Genomic DNA, 19,117 nt, shown 5'->3' with positions numbered 1-19,117 from the left:
TACTGTGTGTTTGATGTTCCAATGCTGTTGGATGGAAAAACTGGGACAAGGATTAATTCTATAGTATTTTATTAACATATGAAGTCTCCTCTGTCAGTTGGAGTATATATGCATATCCAGAAGCTTCTATGAAGAATTACAGATAGGGATACAATTGCAGAAAATAAGTAGGTACCGAAAAACGTTCAACCATTTCACTATAGCAATACTGCATTCAATCATAATTTACCAATGACCATCCTCACTCTGAAGAGTAGCGTGTGTGTGTGGTGAGGCAGCTGAATATAGGGTGTAGTGTTTTGTATGGGAGGCCCCTCGGAGTAGGAGGAAGTTTCCCCTAGATACTGATCTATGTTCAGTTTTGCATGTTTCCTCCCAGTGGTCCAGGTTCGTTTTGGGGAGAGTAAGCTGATCCTAGATCTGTGCCWGCGGGCAGCACTGATCCAGTAGACTTCCTGAATGGAATCGTGGGGCAAACAGAATCCACTCTGTCAGGCGATCAGAGAGTCCCAGTCAAAGTCATCTTGGATCTCCTCGCTGTTGTTATGGAGATGTTTCATAGGGGGACGGGGTTTAGGTTGAAGTTGGATCCCAGCTGTGAGAGAGAGAGTGGAGAGAAGACACTATCATAAGCCTCCTTTGTTGACTAGGAAACTACTGCACAGACCTCAAACTATTACAAGGACTGCAACTCAAGTCCCTTTCAAAGCAGTTTAATGTTCACTTCCCTATTATCACTTCCTGTTTCCTCATCTCCTTCATGATGTGACTGGGGTGGACTTTCTACCTTACCAACCCAAACCAGCTCTTTCCCTGTTACATTAGTGGTAATGAGGCCAATGAAGGCAAGGAGAGGAAGCCATTTGATTACATTAGAGTGATAGTATATTTGACTAAATAATCCCAACATGTACCATTGAGCGAAGCAAAGCTTTACACTGGTAGAAAATATTACTTCTTGTAAAAAAAAATAGGCTTTGCAATGAAAATGCTTGCCAAAACATCACTACTGTGTACTGGAAGTTGTAGAGCTAAAATACTGTCAATAGTTTAGAAAAGTGTCTTGTGGCTGAGGTCTCACCATTGGTCTGAAGGGCTTCAGTTTGGGTCAGGTGGGGCCTCTGTACACCCTGAGTTTGGGGGTGGAGGGGCCTCCTGGGGGGCTGACCACTGCTGGAGGGGGGGGCCAGGGGAGAGGGGTGGGTTAGGGTGGCCAGGGTGGGGGTGTTGTGAGTAAGGGGTGGGAGGAGCAGAGATTGAGGGGCACCGTGGGCCAATGGGGAGTTGTTACCGGAGGACGAGCCAATTAGGCCCTTCTGAGTGAAGAAACGGTTCAACGAATCACAGAGTGAAGTGAAGAGCGTCGGCTCCAGCGCCCAATCACAGAGCTCGGCCTGGCGCATGCTCTCCAGGAGGTCTGGAGGAGAGAGGGAGAAGGGGAAAAAACAAATAGCAGGGAGAAAGAGGAAGATTGTCAATGTGATAACTATTCTTGTCAATGTAGAAACAATGAGTAGCATTAATCTGTAATTATCATGTAGTTTGTTAAGTGACCTGGGTGGCTAGTGAGGTCAATGTTGGCCCAGTCCAGACTGCTGGCGACCCTAAAGCTCTCCTTCAGAGTGTCTGTAGTACTGAACCAGTCTGCTGGCACCACTACAGAGACAAACAGAGAGAGAGGTGGTATAGGTTGTCAAAGAGTTAGTTACTGTATCATATTCACACAGTGCAGTGACAAGCCTACAGGCACAGTTGAATAGGTTTTTGAAGTGCTAAGGTGTTCAGGTGTTGAGTTGTTATAATCACCACTGCTGTGAGACAGTCTGTCTGCCTCAGGAGGAGGCCCGGGTGCTACAGAGGGTACAAGGTGAGGGGACAAAGGGGGGAGGGTTGGGGTGTGCAGTGAGGTACTGTCATTGGTCAACACAAATAAGGGACCCACGTCCGCTACAGAGAGAGAGAGCGAGAGAGAGTTAAACATTCACATACACAGATTCTCTGACAGCACAGACAGATATGTATAAAAACACTCATTTAGAAAGTGAGAGAGAACGTACATTGCGAGGTCACTCTCTCCCTGACGCTTCTGCAGAGGGACTGGAAGGAGGTGTAGAGGTCTGGCAGGTTCAGATCAGAGAAGGAGAAACGGAGAAGGGGATCACAGGAGTGTGACGAGGCGTAGGTGGGGGCAACATTAAGAGATGGGACAGAAAGAGAGGGAACAGAGAAAGCGGGAACAGAGAGAGTGGGAACAGAGAGAGCGGGAACAGAAGAAGGGAGAGTTTGAGGGGAGACAGAAGATGAGACAGTAGAGTGAGAGGTAGAAAGAGAGGGGAGAGAGTGAGGGACAGAAAGAGAAAGGAGAGAGTGAGGGATAGAAAAAGAGGGGAGAGAGTGAGGGATAGAAAGAGAGGGGAGAGAGTGAGGGACAGAAAGAGAGGGGAGAGAGTGAGGGGTAGAAAGAGAGGGGAGAGAGTGAGGGACAGAAAGAGAGGGGAGAGTAGCAGAGGCAGTAGATGGGGAGACAGTCTCATGCGGGACAGGGAGAGAGGAGACAGGGGACTGCATATAGGGTGGCCGTTGCTGTGGAACCAAGGTGATAGACAACAACAGCTTGTTATTTGGTTGTAAAACCCATGATCTTTATCAATCTACTGGATACATTTGTTGGGACTGAACTTACTCTACCTTGCATGGTGGGGGGGATAGTTGTTGACTGGGTTCCTGTGGCGATGCTAAAGGCCTATAATGGTCTGTCTGTGGAGATGCTAAAGGCCTATAATGGTCTGTCTGTGGCGATGCTAAAGGCATATAATGGTCTGTCTGTGGAGATGCTAAAGGCCTATAATGGTCTGTCTGTGGAGATGCTAAAGGYGTATAGTGGTCTGTCTGTGGAGATGCTAAAGGCGTATAATGGTCTGTCTGTGGAGATGCTAAAGGCGTATAATGGTCTCTCTGTGGAGATGCTAAAGGCGTATAATGGTCTGTCTGGGGTGAATGCTGTTTCTCTGCCTGCATCACTGAGACATTGGGGACCTGGATGGACCCCTCCTCCTCTTCAGCTGGATACGGACGCTTGGTTCCTCTCAGCGGATTGGGCTCTGAGGGGCCGTCCATCATCCAATAGGAACCCTGGAAACACAAGAGGTGGAGGGTTCTCACAATTTATAAGTACTACTACAAAAGTACCAAAAAGTATGAAACTGTAATATATTCAGTATATTTTGAAATATCATRCTTTTATCTATTTYTAGCCTATGTATCGTATTTCACAGAAAACAGTGGATCACTGAGTGCACTGGCCACTGATGTCTTCACGTGGCAACATTGTGGCCGTTTGAAACAGTCACTGGCCCTGTTTGAATGTTTTTAGAATGACTCACCTTCCCAGGGTCACTTTGKGGTCGAGGAACCTTCCGGAAGCATTTATTGAGGGACAGGTTATGGCGGATGGAGTTCTGGGAGGCAAAATCAGCATGAACATGTATTGCAGTAACACAATCATTTTGGATAATCGACTTTGGACAGTTTGCACATGGAGTGTTTGGAGTATTTCTGATTACTGCACCTTCCATCCCCTGCCAGATCTGCTGTAGTAGGGGAACATGTCACTGATCCACATGTAGATGTCATTCAAACTCAACTTCCTGCTGGGGGCTGCGCCTATCGCCATRGCGATGAGGGTGGCATAGCTGTGAGGGGGCTTGGCTTTGGATCCAGAGGAAGGAAAGGGGGCAGGGATGGGGGGAGGAAGATCACTTCTCTCYCTCCCTCTCTCTTTCTTTCTCTCCCCCTCTTCTCCTCCTCTCTCTCTTCCTGATYGCAGTGAGCTGATTCCCAGCTGGGGGAGCCAGTCTATGCTGGTTAGACTGGAGTCCAAGTTAGAAGACATGCTCTCTCTCTCTCTCTGTCAGGGCTCTAAGGGTTGGAATAAAAGCCTGTACACACTGCAACCCTCCAGGACCAGAAGTGCCCACCTGCTGTAGAATATAACATGTATAACAACAGTTCTATAGAACAACATTACAGTAAGACTCACCACAGTAATGCAATACTGTCATCAGCCCTGCAGTTTTAGATGGTGTTGTTTACATTTCACATGTTGTGTTTCAATGGAACTATAACACTCACAATAGAGACTGACTTCAAGTGTTTGTTCATAGTTTTCTGTTTCTGTTTAGTTAGGAGTAAGACTGGTTGACTTACCTCTCCCTCCTTGGTCAATGAAGGCCTCAAGGCCTCAAACACGTAATATTTGATGTTCTCATCAGTTGTGCAGTATACTCAGTGTCAGGTTAGTGTTATTCCTCCCTATTTCTTTATTTCTCGCTCTCATTCCCAATCGGTTGATCCTCACCAGCTCTTATCGTCTTTTCTCTTTTTGAAAGTTTCAGTGTGTGGAGAAAAAAAATGTATAGCAGACTGCTTCCTTTTTCACTCCCTCTTTCTTCCCCTCCCTTTCAGTCTGCCCCTGAATGAGGTCATCCACTCCTCCCCTTCTGTGACATCACAGATTCTGTTCCTCCGCCTCTGAAGGGTTGTCTGCTTGAGGAAGTTGCCACAGTTCTAGGATTAGATTACCATACCTTCATTCCGTGGGGTGTTAAGAGTGAAAATACAAAAGTGACCTTATTTCAGTGTCTATAGGATCATTTATGAACTTTTAACTAGTCCTCTGTCTCATCTCTCCCCTGTGGACTGTAGAAGGTGGAGTGGAAGTGTCAGAGGAAAGCCCTAAATATGGTCAAAGACTCCAGCCTCCCAAGTCATCCTGTTCTCTCTGCTACCGTACGGCAAGCAGTACCGATGCACCATTGATTCAGTACTGGTACCCTGTGTATATAGCCAAGTTATTATTACTCATTATGTATTATTACCTTTTGTTATTATTGTTCTACTATTTGACTTTTTTTTTTCTCTCTGCATTGTTGGGAAGGGCCCTTAAGAAAACATTTCACTGTTAGTCTACACCTGTTGTTTACCAAGCAAGTGACAAATATAATGTGATTTAGAGTAGGAAATATTTAAGCCTACCAGCRGACACAGAGCAAAACTCACAACAGTAATATGATGTCATCAAAGGGCTCCTATATACGCTCCCTTCTCCATCCCCCCATTTCAAAGATGATCAACATTCAGCAGTCAGCATGGAAAACAGCAGCATGGGTTTATTTCCGTACTTGTGTTCACACAGTGTTTCAGATGCATTCACAGACAACAAGAAGGAGCTTGTCTTCTCTACAGAGAGCTGAAGAAGGCTAGCAAGGCTGTGTCAGGGGACGGCTGGACCAATAGCTTCTGGATCTATGGAAGGAAACATGWTYACATGAACATTCCAGATTCATCCACTGCTGGACACTATTTACATTACATAGGCTTATACAAGAGTAACGACTTGTGTAATAACCTATGTAATTACCATGTAACAGGCTGAGTGACATTGTGTAATCACAACACTAACAGATAAGACAATAGGCAGTGTTTGTATTCTGAAAGGTGGAGGTCACATGGTACAGTACCTCTCTAAAGTTGGGGTGTTTGGCATCTTGYACTAGCTGTAGTAGGACGGCCTCTGTGGTGGTCAGGAAGGCTCCACTCTGCCTCAACCGRGACAGGGCAAACAACCGGTCTGTCTGACTGGAGATAGAAATAGAGAAGGGAAAAGAAWATCTCAGCACCAGAAATGTTTAACCAGTGAAAATGTGCATCATATTTTGTCATTGAAGAAAAACAGTATTGTCATATTGAAGAGAAATAGTAGGGAACACATTAGTACCTTCTGGACGAGACAGCATCAGCCACGATATGGACCTCCATACCCTTCTCCAGCAGGTCAAAGGTCGTGCACTAATTAGTGGGAGAAGAACAGATAGATGAGCCCTATTTACAGTAAAYTMAATTAATTATGAACTTGTTCCCAAGGGTCARTCTGAACAAGGCTCCAGATTCAGGTAGGGTAGGGAAAAACTGATCACAGATCTGAGCTTAGGAACCAATTCTAGTCATATCTGACCCTGTGGTCTCACCGCGATGCAGGCCTGTGTCTCTATCCCACAGAGGATGGCTATCTTGGGGTCTCCCAGGGCTTTGAGCTCCTTCTCCACTGGCTCTATCATCATGGTGAACTTGGTCTTGGCGTGGGCTGTCAGGTCCCCAGCCCCCAGCTCAGGCACCGTGGGACCCAGGCCTTTAGGGTACTGCTCTGTCACTATGGGGGGGATGCCCAGAACACGGGCTGCCTGGGGTGGGGGGAGACACATTTAATTTGTATTGGCTGCTATGTGGGTGGCAACAACTTTAACTTGTAATGAGCTGTTAATATGAGTGTGAGTGTGAGTGTGATTGTGTGTGTGTACCTGTAGCAGTCTGGCTGCGTTGCTGACGATGTTGGTGAACTGGAAGATGTTGGGTCTGAACTTCTCCTGCATGTCACACAGTAAGAGTACTGAGCCCTTTGTTGACAGTCTGCCAATCCCTGCCACTGAGAGAGCAATATGTAGTGAGAAAATGGAGAGGAGAGACTAGAAGAAGTACTACATCAAAAGGGTGCTCAATGGATCAGATTCAGAGGACTGTGACAGAAAACATTTGTGACAGCAAAATCCTGTTCTCAACTCTCAACATGTGTTTATTCAACTCAAGATACAGACGAGACAACAAGAGGATTCAATGCATGTAATTATTTAAATGTCATGCTGTATTTGTATTTATACAGTGGGCATGCTCATAGGGGATTCGTATGATGTCAACCTTGTACACATAGATATTGCAGATTTTGATATTTCACTGTAATGTTTTYAATGCATGTCAACTTTARRGGAATGCATGTCCAGGAATGCCTATCAAAAGAAAGCAAATAAGCATTAAATTGGTAAAGAAAAGGCAAAAGGATCAAACGTACTGTTGATAGTGGGGGTTTGATGTGTGGAATGGTTGCACTTGAAGGTCCAACTTTCTACAGCTGCCAGACAGTTGACGCCCCCTCCTTATTAGCAAAAGCTAGGAACATTTTAGATTTATGACAGAGTAAACGGGGTTACACATACACTACACAACCAACATTCAGCATGTGAAATAAAGGACCCGAGACTGTCATAAAATTAGACATTGATTGCTAGATCAAGCTGTAAAATATATTGGCTAAACAAAGACAGCGTCAATTGCATGCACAGCACACCTCAATAATTCACGAATAGATGAAAAAACCACGAGATCAACTTTCTACTACGACCACTGTTCACAAATTACACTAAAACGCCCCAACATCCAATACACCAATCAAATGAGATGCATTGAGCATTGACATTGGTTTCGGCAAATAGCATGCAGCGTTTTCCCCATAACGAGTGCACGCCAGAATCTAGTGCACACACTCATGATAAGGACTGCTGAGGATGTCTGACAACGCAGAGTCTCCTACAGAAACGCAAAAAGATGAGCCTTCAACCCCACAACAGCCTACGGAAGACTCGGGGACTGCAGACGAGAAGAAAAAAAGTAAATTATGAGCGACTGTTTGACTCACAGTTAAATTTACAGTAAGATATCGTGCTTTCTGTTTACAAGCAAACGTGACCCGGAAGAGGTCGATTGACCGTTGTCTCAGTCAATATAATTGAAACAATTTTGTAAACAGCAAATCGATAGTCAGGGATGTTCATACATTTTACGTAGGGCGGGCGCTGGCTGAATGGTTAACGTTTAGCTTGCATTTCAAACTATGTTTACCTCATACTTTAACACATTATATATATATTTTTTTTAAGGCTGAGATATTTTTTGTATTTCTTACTGCATCAAACATTGAACATGCCAAAATCAATGTTCAGACGTTACGGTCTGTGTCATGGCTATAATGACTTCACAGTCCAAGATCTACCTATTTTTTTCCAGCTGACTATAACAAAGCTGGAAACCTATGATAGTTTAGGTTGCAAAATTAGGTTATGTAGCTAATACATCGATCACTAGTCGCTTTAATAATGCCACTTTAATAATGTTTACATATCTTGCCTCACTCATCTCATGTGTATATACTGTATTTTATACCATCTATTGCATCTTGCCTATGCCGCTCTGTCATTGCCCATCCATATATTTATATGTATATATTCTTATTCCATTCCTTTACTTAGATTTGTGTCTATTAGGTCATTCTTGTGGAATTGTTAGATTACATGTTAGATATTGCTGCACGGTCAGAAACTAGACACACAAGCATTTCGCTACACTCGCAATAACATCTGCTAATCATGTGTATGTGACCAATAAAATTTGATTTGATAACACAGATCAGAGCATTAACTTTAATCTAGCAGTCTATTGTTATCCTTTGCAAAATATACATGTATTCTGTCTCCCTCTCATTCTCCCTTCCTACTTCTCTCCAAAGTTGATGTGTTGTTGAAGGCAGTAGGAGACACCCCCATCATGAAGACAAAGAAATGGTCGGTAGAGAAAGGGAGGACAGTGCAATCACTCTCTCAGTTCATCTCTCGRTTCCTCAAGATGGAGGCCAATGAACAGCTGGTGAGTTATTGTGTGTGTGCTTCTCAATAGTTGTCTCTTGTCTCCTTCCCTTCAGCTAGAGGAAGTGGACAGGTGATACCTCTGGTCTATGCACCAAATGAGGCAAAGATATATTTAGAACTAACCTAAGATGGTTCATCTGTGTCGCAGTGGGAGCAAATAAAGCCGAGCACGATCCTATAGAGTATCACAGTATGAGTTATTATACCCATAAAACCTAGCGGTCAAACAGGGAAATGGTTCCAATCGTTTTTCCACCATTCATTTCTCATAGGGGATTTTAGAAACTCTTCAAATAAAGGCTGTTTTGTGTAGGCTTACTCTGGTGTGACGTTTTGATAACCGTGTTAACTTCTCTCAGACAAGGTGACTTTTATCAATATATTTGCCTGTATTTACCCCCAACCAATGAAATGCTAATTATCTGCTAATGTGGCTATTATAAAGAACTACAAATACTGAATTGAGGCAAAAGTTAATCCAGAGATTCTTACCATCTAATGTTAGCTAAATATTGTAATTAATAAATTGGCAACATTTCTTAAAATGTACCTGTTAGCAAAGGTGCCAGCTAGAGATGACATGCAGGAGCGTGCAGGGATTTGTAGTCTTGCAGGGTGCCTACTTTGATGCTAATTAGCATATTCAAATCTGAGAATAAATAGAGGTGAATATATTGATAAAAGTAACCTTGTCTGAGAGATATTGACATGGTTATCAAAGCGTCATGCCAGGGTAAGCCGACATGAAACGCARCCCTTCATTTAAGTGTTTCTAAAATCCCCTATGAGAAATGAATGGTGGAAAAACGATTGGAACCATTTCCCTGTTTGACCGTTCTTAACGGATGCTTCAGCTTTATAGCCCCTGTGACATGTCTGGACTACCCCTTCTGTCTGTGACTGAGGTATGAACTGGAGAAAGCATCCTGGCCCCTTGATATGCACACACTGTGGCCTTTCATCTGGGACTATAGTGCGTCAGCTTGTTCAAGGATTCTAAACACCCATTTCTCACTCTCTCTCTCTCTCACACACACACACACACACACACACACACAATGGGCTTTATTGGCAAGTGAAATGGATAATAAACAATAAAAAAAATCTCTCCACACAGTTCATTTACGTCAACCAGTCATTCTCTCCCTCGCCTGATCAGGAAGTAGGAGTCCTGTTTGAAGTGAGTACTTTTCATTTGAAATAATTTTGGAGGCCTTGGGAAATGCAGTTTTTCTGTTATTTATTTGTCCTGTGGTAAGTTAGTTGACCACCGGAGGGAGGTCTAAGTGAGCAGTTCCCTGTGAGATGGAGCTGTTCTTATCTTCACAGTGACTGCTGTTCCCTGGGGCCTGTACACTACTGTATGTGTTATGTCAATACAGGCCTGGAGTATTCACCAAGGATGTATATAAACCCTGGATTGCTGATGCTATGTATTAGCYATTGAGAGGCTAGTAACAAGGAAAATGTTTTTATTTTATTTTTATGTTTAGCTCATAATATAATTTTAGAAGTATGCATTCAGGTGTCTGTAATAGCATAAACATGACTGTGTGAGAAAAGATGTGAGGTGATTCTGAGAATTTGGTTACAAAATATCCTCTAGCCCAAGGCTACCCCTTCAGTGTTTACAGATCAGAAGGAACTGTATAGATGTTTGGCAGAAGCTCCACTATGCTCATTGCAAGCCTGTATGATGGAGCCAGCTTCACATATGACTTACTATCTAATTCTCTTCAGACCTGTTAACACTGGGGTAAAGGCTGAAGGTTTATCAGGCGCAGTTCTCCTGGTCTAAGGGTCAGGGTGGTAGTGTCCACTTGACCCCATCTTGACCTATGGCCTTGACCGTCCCTATTAAATACCCGCTAAATACTTCAGCTGATGTTTTGTGCTCCCTTTCCTATTCTTCTAAAAGAGTAACTCTTACCCTCTCTGTTTTTCAGTGTTTTGGCAGCGATGGGAAGCTTGTTCTACATTATTGTAAATCTCAAGCCTGGGGTTAACAGTTTTTAGCCCTTTTCAGTTCAAACGCATAGACACACAATATTGTTTATACTCCTTCCTTGCCTAAACCAATGTTGTCATTGCTAATTTCTTGTTTGTTTTGCTGTACATAACCCAATGTAAATAAATTGTGGCTATATAAAGTAAACCCACTCTGTCCCCTGTGTTGTCTCCAGACAATTAWAGACATTMATAGGAAAATGTCAGGATTTGGCTTTGCACRGGGGGCATAACCTGTCCTGCTAGGATACTTACACTAAATATATCCCCACACAGATTGAGATGAGTGCAACAATTCAAACACAAACACTGTAATGACATGACATGGGATGGTGCCAAGAGTGGGTGAAAGTTGAGTTTGGGTTAGTCAAGAAAGGTAGAGGGGGTACTAGGGAGGGAGGGAGACTGATATGGGAGAAAGTACAGTAACAGATGGACTTAGAGGGATTACATGGATTCGGGATGGGTCTGTGACACAAATTCCCAAGAAAGACAGAAAAAGGAGGAGTGTGGTGGGGGACTCACACTCGTCCTGGAGCATGAGAGAGAGTGGGAAAGGAGGATAAAGAGAGAGAGGAGCATCCGGCTGGAGAGGTAAGGGTCACAACTGCTCATTCTGACAAAGGGGTATTAGAGAGAGGAGTAGTGCAGAGTACTTGGGTTAAACCAGGGATGACAAAAATACCAAAAAATGTGTGCAAAGTTATTGCTTGGTCAACATAAATATCTCAGCATATCGGAGAGGACTGAGGAAAAATACGAAGAGGATAGGAAGGAAAGATTGTGATGGAGGAAAATAAATGTCAGCAAAAGACGGCAGTAGAAAGATTGCATTGTAGTGGTGGATGTTGTCTCGAGAAAAATAGACTTCTGTTTCTTCTGTAGTGAGGCAACGATGCAGTTTCGATTTGGTGCCAAATTTCAGGCTAAGAATTAGTAGTTCTTAGAACTGAATAAGCTGTTAAGAGTTTGGCATGGAGAAAAGAATGATGTACTTCCTCATGTGCTCTGTATGGTTGTTTATATATCTTGCAGTCCTTCCTTTAAAAAATACAAAAATTGCAACTGAAATGACAAAGAGAATATTGCTGTTGGTAACTGAGGATTATAGGGAAAATCACATTTTATTGGTCGCATACACATTTTTAGCAGATGTTATTATGGGTGTAGTGAAATGCAGGTATAATGAAATGACACTGGGTTTTTAATGTACAGTAGGTCATTTTGTGTTTAACATTTGTTGATTCATTGCACATTTGTTATGCCAATGGATTTCAGTTTATTGACTGCTACAGAATGTGTTGGGTATTAAACTTGAATATAATGGCCTATGTAAACAATAGCTGCAAATCTGAAACGTTTTTCACCGGACATAGCCACGGGAAGTAGTTTGGGGGTGCGGGTTTTTGCCCAAGTTACAGGCGGCTGTATCAGTCCGCTAATACAGAACTAGTAAAGCTAGTAGTATTTTATTAAACTTTTTTTTTAATTCAGATTTTTCAGGGGGTCCTGCAGCACCCATACTTCCCACTGAGACTGACTTGAAGATTCTAGTGATATTACAGTGATTGGCAGTCATACTAACTGGTTAATCTGTCCTGTGTTAACATTGCAGGGATCGCGAACAGTGTGAGAGAGAGACCAGGAGAGAAAGCCAGAGTGGGTTTCACACTCTAACACACCTAACACAAACAGATTAGAGCAGATTAACGTGGATTACCAGAAAAAATGATTTAGATCAGAGGCTTAACTAATGATTTCATCAAAAAAAGTAATCTGTACATTTTATTCCCTCCATCTTTTTCCTCTACTTTAAGTCGTGAGGAGGATGCCGTGAGAGGTAGAGGCAGGCCAGAACCTCTTAATCAGGAAGTAGAAAGTTAATAACGGGGTGCAGGTCACAGAACGGTATGGATTACTAATACCTCCAGAACCATATGCAAACACACTGTGAACTCTTGGACCTGTACGACCCGTCACCCTGAGCATTACTATGAGTAAGATATACTGTATCTGCCCTAAGATGTGATCATGACGGAAAACACTTGTACACCGAAGCAAAATGTATTCCAATAATATCTCTCATTTGATGATACGTTTTACGGCTGGATCTGATAGTACTGTATAAGTCTGTATGATCAAAACTCACTGTAGGACTAGAGTGAAAAGTTAGGCGCACAGAGATCTACATAGCGTATCCGATAGCTCTCTAAGGTTATGTATGAAGAAAGGCGGCTAGGGGCTAGTGATCTATTGACTCCCATTACTGTTGAATGGTTAGAGTGAAGAGCCCTAGGGATTCTATAACAGCAGAAACCTTCAGTCCTGGTTGGACAGACATTTCCTCCTCCCATCCTTTCTTTTCTCCTGGTGTGACCCCTCTCCTTTGTTCATTTGTCCATTCTGTCCACCTCTTATTTTCCATCCTCTTTTAACTTGACAGAATCTTATCGGACTCTCTCTCTTTCCCCTTCTCTCTCTATTCTTGCTTTCCCTTTGTCCCCATTTTCTCATCTGTTCTCTACATTGTTTTTATCTTCTCTTGTTTTTTTACTCTGTTCTTTCTTTTTGAAACTCTCTTTACTGATTTCAATCTATCACCAGAACTGTCATATCTTCTTCATCATCCTCTACATCACCAACAACAACTTCATCCTCACATACTGCTGTTGATACTTATATCCCATCTTCCTCCCTTTGTCCATCTGTCTTTCATCATCCTCTTCTTCTCCTTCCCCTGCCCTGAGTCTCTACACACTTCTCTTCTCCCGCCCTATCCCTCCTTCTTGACCTTTCTTTACCCTCTCCCTCCTCCCTGTGTGGCCATGTTGGAGAACATGTCTCGTCGGTCGCGCTCCCTGCTGTCCCTGACCCTGACCACTCTGGCTCTGGCCCTGTCCATCCTGGTCTTCTGCACCTCCTACTGGTGTGAAGGGACTCACAAGGTGGTCAAGCCTCTCTGCCTGTCTCCGGTCAAGATGAGGAACTGTGGGCAGAACAACAGTGAACCTACACACACGGTATGCCCACGTAACTGTCACCTGTGTAATTGTGATGTCATTTCCTGTGGCACTCTCAACACACCCAGTGTCACCTAACTTATTGACCCACCCCTCACTGTGATCATATGTATTCCTGTTCCTGTCATCACTAGTCAGCCTACGGATCCTACAGCTAAGCTATATCTAAACTTTGGATGACAGGGAGTCTGAACTGCATTCATTAGGTTCAAGTACCATCTAAGTGTTAGACAAATAGAAGGACAGTGTTTCACATAAGAATTACACAACTGTAACACCATGGTGACATCTGCCAGCCATTTATGACATACTGTCTTCTGACTGTGTGTGTGTGTGAGAGAGAAAGTGTCTTCTGATGTGTGCATGCTTGTGTGTGTGTGTTGGGTGATAGTCTGCCTTGCTCTTCATGCCCACTTGGGTTGAAACCCCATCACAACCTCATCCAAGTGCTCCCAAATGGCAAAAAGATCCAGTCTGATTTAGTTTTTTACTCCAAATCAACTGTTTTCAAAGAAGTTGTCAGTTGATCATCTCAGCAGTACGTTCTGGCCACTTATGTGGCTCTTCCCTATTCTCCCAGAGGTTTATGATACTGTACATATTTCATCTAACCTTTCAAACCTGCCTCCACATCCCTCATTGAAAACAACTTTTCTCTGAGCTGTAATCTGCTGGGTGTGAGGAATGCAGATGAATCCTGGGGTTTTTGTCCTGTCCTCTCTGCTCCCTGGTCTGTATTGTGCATAATCCAGTGAGATTGAGATGAACACTTTATAACTCCATACATTAATCCGTTAGAGAGCTGCAGTGTTCAGTACGTACTGTAGCACCGCTAACCACAGCAGGAGCTCACCTGATACACACGCTACCACAGCAGGAGGCTCACCTGATACACCGCTAACCACAGCAGGAGGCTCACCTGATACACAGCTAACCACAGCAGGAGGCTCACCTGATACACACGCTAACCACAGCAGGAGGCTCACCTGATACAACGCTAAACCACAGCAGGAGGCTCACCTGATACACACGCTAACCACAGCAGGAGGCTCACCTGACACAGTCAATAAGCAGGAGGCTCACCTGACACAACGCTACAAAGAGGAGGTACTGATCACACGCTAACCACAGCAGGAGGCTCACCTGACACACACGCTAACCACAGCAGGAGGCTCACCTGATCACACGCTAACCACAGCAGGAGGCTCACTGACATAACCGCTAACCACGCGCAGGAGGCTCACGCTGATACACACGCTAACCACAGCAGGAGGCTCACCTGATACACACGCTACCACAGCAGGAGGCTCACCTGACACACACGCTAACACAGCAGGAGGCTCACCTGAACACACACGCTCCACGCAGGAGGCTACCTGATACACACGCTACCACAGCAGGAGGCTCACCTGACACACCGCTAACCACAGCAGGAGGCTCACCTGACACACACGCTAACCACAGCAGGAGGCTACTGATACACACGCTAACACAGCAGGAGGCTCACCTGACACATCACGCTAACCACAGCAGGAGGCTCACTTGATACACACGCTAACCACAGCAGGAGGCTCACCTGACACACGCTAACCACAGCAGGAGGCTCACTGATACACACGCTAACCACAGCAGGAGGCTCACCTGACACAGACGCTAACCACAGCAGGAGGCTACCTGATACATACGCTAACCACAGCAGGAGGTTCACCTGACACAGACCCACGACGTAACCACAGCAGGAGGCTCACCTGACAACAGCATAACCAGCAGCAGGAGGCTCACCTGATACACACACTAACCACAGCAGGAGGCTCACCTGATACACACGCTAACCACAGCAGGAGGCTTCACCTGACACACACTCTACCACAGCAGGAGGCTCACCTGATAGCACACGCTAACCACAGCAGGAGGCTCACCTGACACACACACTAAACCACAGCAGGAGGCTCACCTGACACACACGCTAACACAGGCAGGAGGTCTTACCTGATACACACACTACCGCAGGGAGGCTCACCTGACACACACCTAAACACAGCAGGAGGCTCACCTGACCATACAGCTAACCACAGCAGGAGGTTACCTGATACACACAGCTAACCACAGCAGGAGGTCACCTGACACACACGCTAACCAGCAGGAGGATCACTGACCAGTAACCCAGCGGAGCTGTGAGGATAAGGATAAGGGTTTTATCCTGTTTTAAGAATTTAGGGTTTTACTAGAATGTTCAGGTATGTGTTGTGTGGAAACAAATATTGCAACAGGAAGTTAAGAGAGGTGAACAGAAAGATACAGTTCCACTGTCATCAGATGGAAGATACAAGATAATATTTCTACTCTCCCGAGAGCCCAACTCAGAACCCATACACAGAACCCTGGTCCCCCAGAGGAGAGATAACTGGCTAAGATCCGCCCAGAGAGACAGCTGGACAATGCTGTCCACTACATCTGGGAGAAGGAGAGGGACAAGTACAACCTTCAGATACTTCCACACTGGCTTCTGGAGAGCTGTGGAGAAACAGTTGATGGTGAGAAAGGCTACAAGCACACTTTACTTTTCTCTCTCACAAAAAGTTGAAAACCGCTAATATTGTTCTAAATCTTTCCAGGTGAGAAGTGTCGCAGGCTTTTATTGAGCTGACTCTGGTGAAACACAAGGTGTGTTCTCTCTCTCTCTCTCTCTCTATCTATCTCTCTCTCCTCTTCTCTCTCGTCTCTGTTCGTTCTCCTTCTCTCTCTCTCTCTCTCTTCTTCTCTCTCTTCCGCTCTCTCTCCTCCTCCTTCTCTGCTCGTCTCGTCTCTCTTCTCTCTCTCTGTCTCTCTGCCCTCTCTCTCTTTCCTCTCTCTGTCTCTCTCTCTCTCTCTCTCTCTTCTCTCTGGCTGCTCCTCTGCATCTCTCTTCCTCTCTCTCTGTCTCTCGACTCCTCTCTTCTCCTCCTCTCCTCTTCTCCGTCTCTGTCTTCTCTCATCGTCATCTCTCATCTCTGCTCGCTTCCTCTTTGGCTGTGGTGTCTAGTGTTTGGCATCGATGTTATTTTGAGGATGGGCCTCCCATTGATACAGTGTGTGTGTGTTTGGTTTTATTATCCTTGTGGGGACCAGATGTGGGGAAGTTCGGACATGTGGGGACAAGGAAAAAGGCTATTTTAGGCTCAGGGGTTAGGTTTAGGGTTACAATTAGGGTTAGGAGGTTGAGGTTAAGGGTTAGGGTTTAGGGAAAATAGGATTTTGAATGGGAATCAATTGCTTGGTCCCCACAAGGATAGTAAAACAGACGTGTGTGTGTGTGTGTGTCTGTGTGTGTGTGTGTCTCCAGGTGTGTTATGGCTATCGGTGATATCTGAGTTCACTTACATCGGTCTATTGGGAATGGGCTTTCTGTTGATGTGGCTGGAGTTGTTGTGTTCCCATAAGGAGATACACGCTCTCAAAATCAACGCCTATGCTGCCATCTGCACTGTACTGTCAGGTAATGCCTCTACTCCTTCACTTTCTCCCTAACCTCCCTCCCTCCCCTGTCTTTACTGTATCTTCCTCTGAAGCACTTCTCTTGTTCATATCCTTCTTTACACCTCCAGACTTCTCCTCTTTATCTCTGTCTGCCTCCCATCCTCTAGACAAGATGTTAAGTTAATGAATGAATGAAACAGTAAATCAATGTTTTTCTCTCTCCCCCTCCAGGTCTGATGGGGATGGTGGCCCACATGATGTACACCACAGTGTTCCAGATGACTGTCATCGTTGGCCCTAAAGACTGGAGGCCTCAGACCTGGGACTACGGCTGGTCATTCGCGTGGGGATTCATTCACACTCTTAGTAGTGAATAGTAGGGACCCTTCTTTCATAGCCCTCTCTCTCTAATGACCCCTCCCCCTCTCTCTGTGGCCTCTCCTCAGCCTGGCGTGGATCTCCTTCAGCTGTTGTATGGGAGCTGCAGTCTTCACCCTCAACTCTTACACCAAGACCATCATCGAGCTGCGCCACAAACAGAGGCTCCGATTGGAGGAGGCYCGCACCGCCAGCCACGSCCCTCCCTACRATGAGGTGGTCCCCGGGAGCGGGCTCTACTCTGTCAGCGGCCTATTGCAGTGCCCARACGGGATGATTGACGTGGCGTGGGCGCCTGAYGGGACCGTGATGGGGGTGGGGAACGGGGATGTACCAACTCTAGTGTTGCTAGGAGGGTGTGGGCCAGAGGGCTGTGAGGACTGTGAGAGAGAGATGGATGAGATGGAGGAGGCCATGGAGAGGGAAAGAGCTGATTCGCCCTGTTAATAAGTGATGGGTGGGGCTAAAGAGAACAGAGGAGGACTATGGGTAATGTAGTCACTTTACAGGTACAGTATATGCACCTTGAGCTCTCAAGTTGGAAAGACTGAGACAGAGAAAGACTGAGACAGAGAAAGAGTGAGACGGAGAAAAACTGAGACAGGGAAAGAGTGAGACAGAGAAAGAGTGAGGCAGAGAAAGAGTGAGACAGAGAAAGAGTGAGACGTCGAAAAACTGAGACAGGGAAAGAGTGAGACAGAGAAAGAGTGAGACAGAGAAAGACTGAGACAGAGAAAGAGTGAGACATAACTTGATGGACATGGGACACAGGAACTGTGTTGGCTGTAAGAGCTACAGTATCCCCTCTTTGACATTGAACAGAGATCACCTTGACATACATGGTTCGGGCTAACGCTCCTCACATTGTCATTCATTAATACAATAGTGCCTAATGGTAAGGGATTGTTATACAGTATTGCTATACAGTATACATGTAAATGTATCCATGTTAGAAATAGTTTTACCATAAGAATCCAATACTTTCTGAACTTTGTAAAACCTGCTTTTCACTTCGTCTGAATGTGTCGCATACTGAATCTGTAAAATAAACAATAATCTCTGTGTCAATCTGAAGTGGAACTGATGTTATTCATGCATCTCAGCCCTCCTTCCTCCACCTCTCCTATAGGAGACATCGACCATATCTGCATTTCTCTATCTGTCTGTGGTATCTCTACTGTAGATCTCTCTATCTGTCTGTGGTAGCTCTACTGTAGATCTCTCTATCTGTCTGTGGTATCTCTACTGTAGATCTCGCTATCTGTCTGTGGTATCTCTACTGTAGATCTCTCTATCTGTCTGTGGTATCTCTACTGTAGATCTCTCTATCTGTCTGTGGTATCTCTACTGTAGATCTCTCTATCTCTCTGTGGTATCTCTACTGTAGATCTCTCTATCTGTCTGTGGTATCTGTACTGTAGATATCTCTGTATTTCTCTATCTCTCTGTGGTATCTCTACTGTAGATCTCTCTGTATTTCTCTATCTCTCTAAGAGAGAGATTTCTCTTCTGTCTGTGGTAAGCTCTAATGTATTATATATCTCTGTATTTTTCTATCTCTCTGTAGTACCTCCACTGTAGATCTCTCTGTATTTCTCTATCTCTCTATGGGTAGCTATGCTGTAGATCTCTCTGTATTTCTCTATATGTCTGTGGTATCTCTACTGTAGATCTCTCTGTATATCTCTGTCCGTTGTACCTCTACTGCAGATATCTCTATATTTA

General features: G+C 44.7%; 4 protein-coding genes and 1 pseudogene across 9 annotated transcripts; 3 read left to right on the top strand and 2 right to left on the bottom strand.

Annotated features, from left to right (window-relative positions):
• Positions 1-52: 52 nt before the first annotated feature.
• On the bottom strand, positions 53-4,481 carry foxj2 (forkhead box J2). Of its 3 annotated transcripts, none has more exons than XM_070443865.1 (9): positions 4,207-4,481; positions 3,569-3,980; positions 3,384-3,458; positions 2,689-3,132; positions 2,058-2,583; positions 1,807-1,947; positions 1,555-1,656; positions 1,082-1,417; positions 53-595 (listed from the first exon to the last, which is right to left on the bottom strand). In XM_070443865.1, the coding sequence occupies exons 2-9, from the start codon at positions 3,890-3,892 to the stop codon at positions 492-494; spliced, it is 2,052 nt and encodes a 683-aa protein (XP_070299966.1). In that variant the 5' UTR covers positions 3,893-3,980; positions 4,207-4,481; the 3' UTR covers positions 53-491. The 3 variants fall into 3 exon arrangements, with proteins under 3 accessions (XP_070299966.1, XP_070299968.1, XP_070299967.1); XM_070443867.1 differs by having other exon boundaries at positions 1,807-1,851; XM_070443866.1 differs by having other exon boundaries at positions 3,569-3,977.
• Positions 4,482-5,142: 661 nt separating this feature from the next.
• isoc2 (isochorismatase domain containing 2) lies at positions 5,143-7,568 on the bottom strand. 3 transcript variants are annotated; one of them, XM_023988650.2, is made up of 7 exons: positions 7,526-7,568; positions 6,902-6,999; positions 6,357-6,481; positions 6,027-6,239; positions 5,777-5,847; positions 5,520-5,637; positions 5,143-5,304 (listed from the first exon to the last, which is right to left on the bottom strand). In XM_023988650.2, coding segments are annotated over exons 2-7 (594 nt in total). In that variant the 5' UTR covers positions 6,903-6,999; positions 7,526-7,568; the 3' UTR covers positions 5,143-5,238. The 3 variants fall into 3 exon arrangements, with proteins under 3 accessions (XP_023844418.1, XP_023844416.1, XP_023844417.1); XM_023988648.2 differs by lacking the exon at positions 7,526-7,568 and adding an exon at positions 7,178-7,283; XM_023988649.2 differs by lacking the exon at positions 7,526-7,568 and having other exon boundaries at positions 6,902-7,171.
• atg12 (ATG12 autophagy related 12 homolog (S. cerevisiae)) lies at positions 7,343-10,690 on the top strand. Its single transcript, XM_023988652.2, has 4 exons — positions 7,343-7,497; positions 8,393-8,529; positions 9,649-9,711; positions 10,478-10,690. The coding sequence occupies exons 1-4, from the start codon at positions 7,395-7,397 to the stop codon at positions 10,535-10,537; spliced, it is 363 nt and encodes a 120-aa protein (XP_023844420.1). The 5' UTR covers positions 7,343-7,394; the 3' UTR covers positions 10,538-10,690.
• A 2,673-nt stretch (positions 10,691-13,363) lies between these two features.
• LOC139027812 (germ cell-specific gene 1-like protein) lies at positions 13,364-16,200 on the top strand (annotated as a pseudogene).
• LOC111964833 (germ cell-specific gene 1-like protein) lies at positions 16,173-18,460 on the top strand. 2 transcript variants are annotated; one of them, XM_023988647.2, is made up of 4 exons: positions 16,173-16,222; positions 16,881-17,033; positions 17,246-17,357; positions 17,461-18,460. In XM_023988647.2, the coding sequence occupies exons 2-4, from the start codon at positions 16,934-16,936 to the stop codon at positions 17,837-17,839; spliced, it is 591 nt and encodes a 196-aa protein (XP_023844415.1). In that variant the 5' UTR covers positions 16,173-16,222; positions 16,881-16,933; the 3' UTR covers positions 17,840-18,460. The 2 variants fall into 2 exon arrangements, with proteins under 2 accessions (XP_023844415.1, XP_070299963.1); XM_070443862.1 differs by lacking the exon at positions 16,173-16,222 and having other exon boundaries at positions 16,796-17,033.
• Positions 18,461-19,117: the final 657 nt, after the last annotated feature.

This window comes from Salvelinus sp. IW2-2015, linkage group LG6.1 (assembly GCF_002910315.2).
Source record: "Salvelinus sp. IW2-2015 linkage group LG6.1, ASM291031v2, whole genome shotgun sequence".
Lineage (NCBI taxonomy): Eukaryota > Metazoa > Chordata > Actinopteri > Salmoniformes > Salmonidae > Salvelinus > Salvelinus sp. IW2-2015.
Note: the sequence above shows the minus strand (reverse complement) of the source record. Positions and strands in the feature narration are given on the sequence as shown.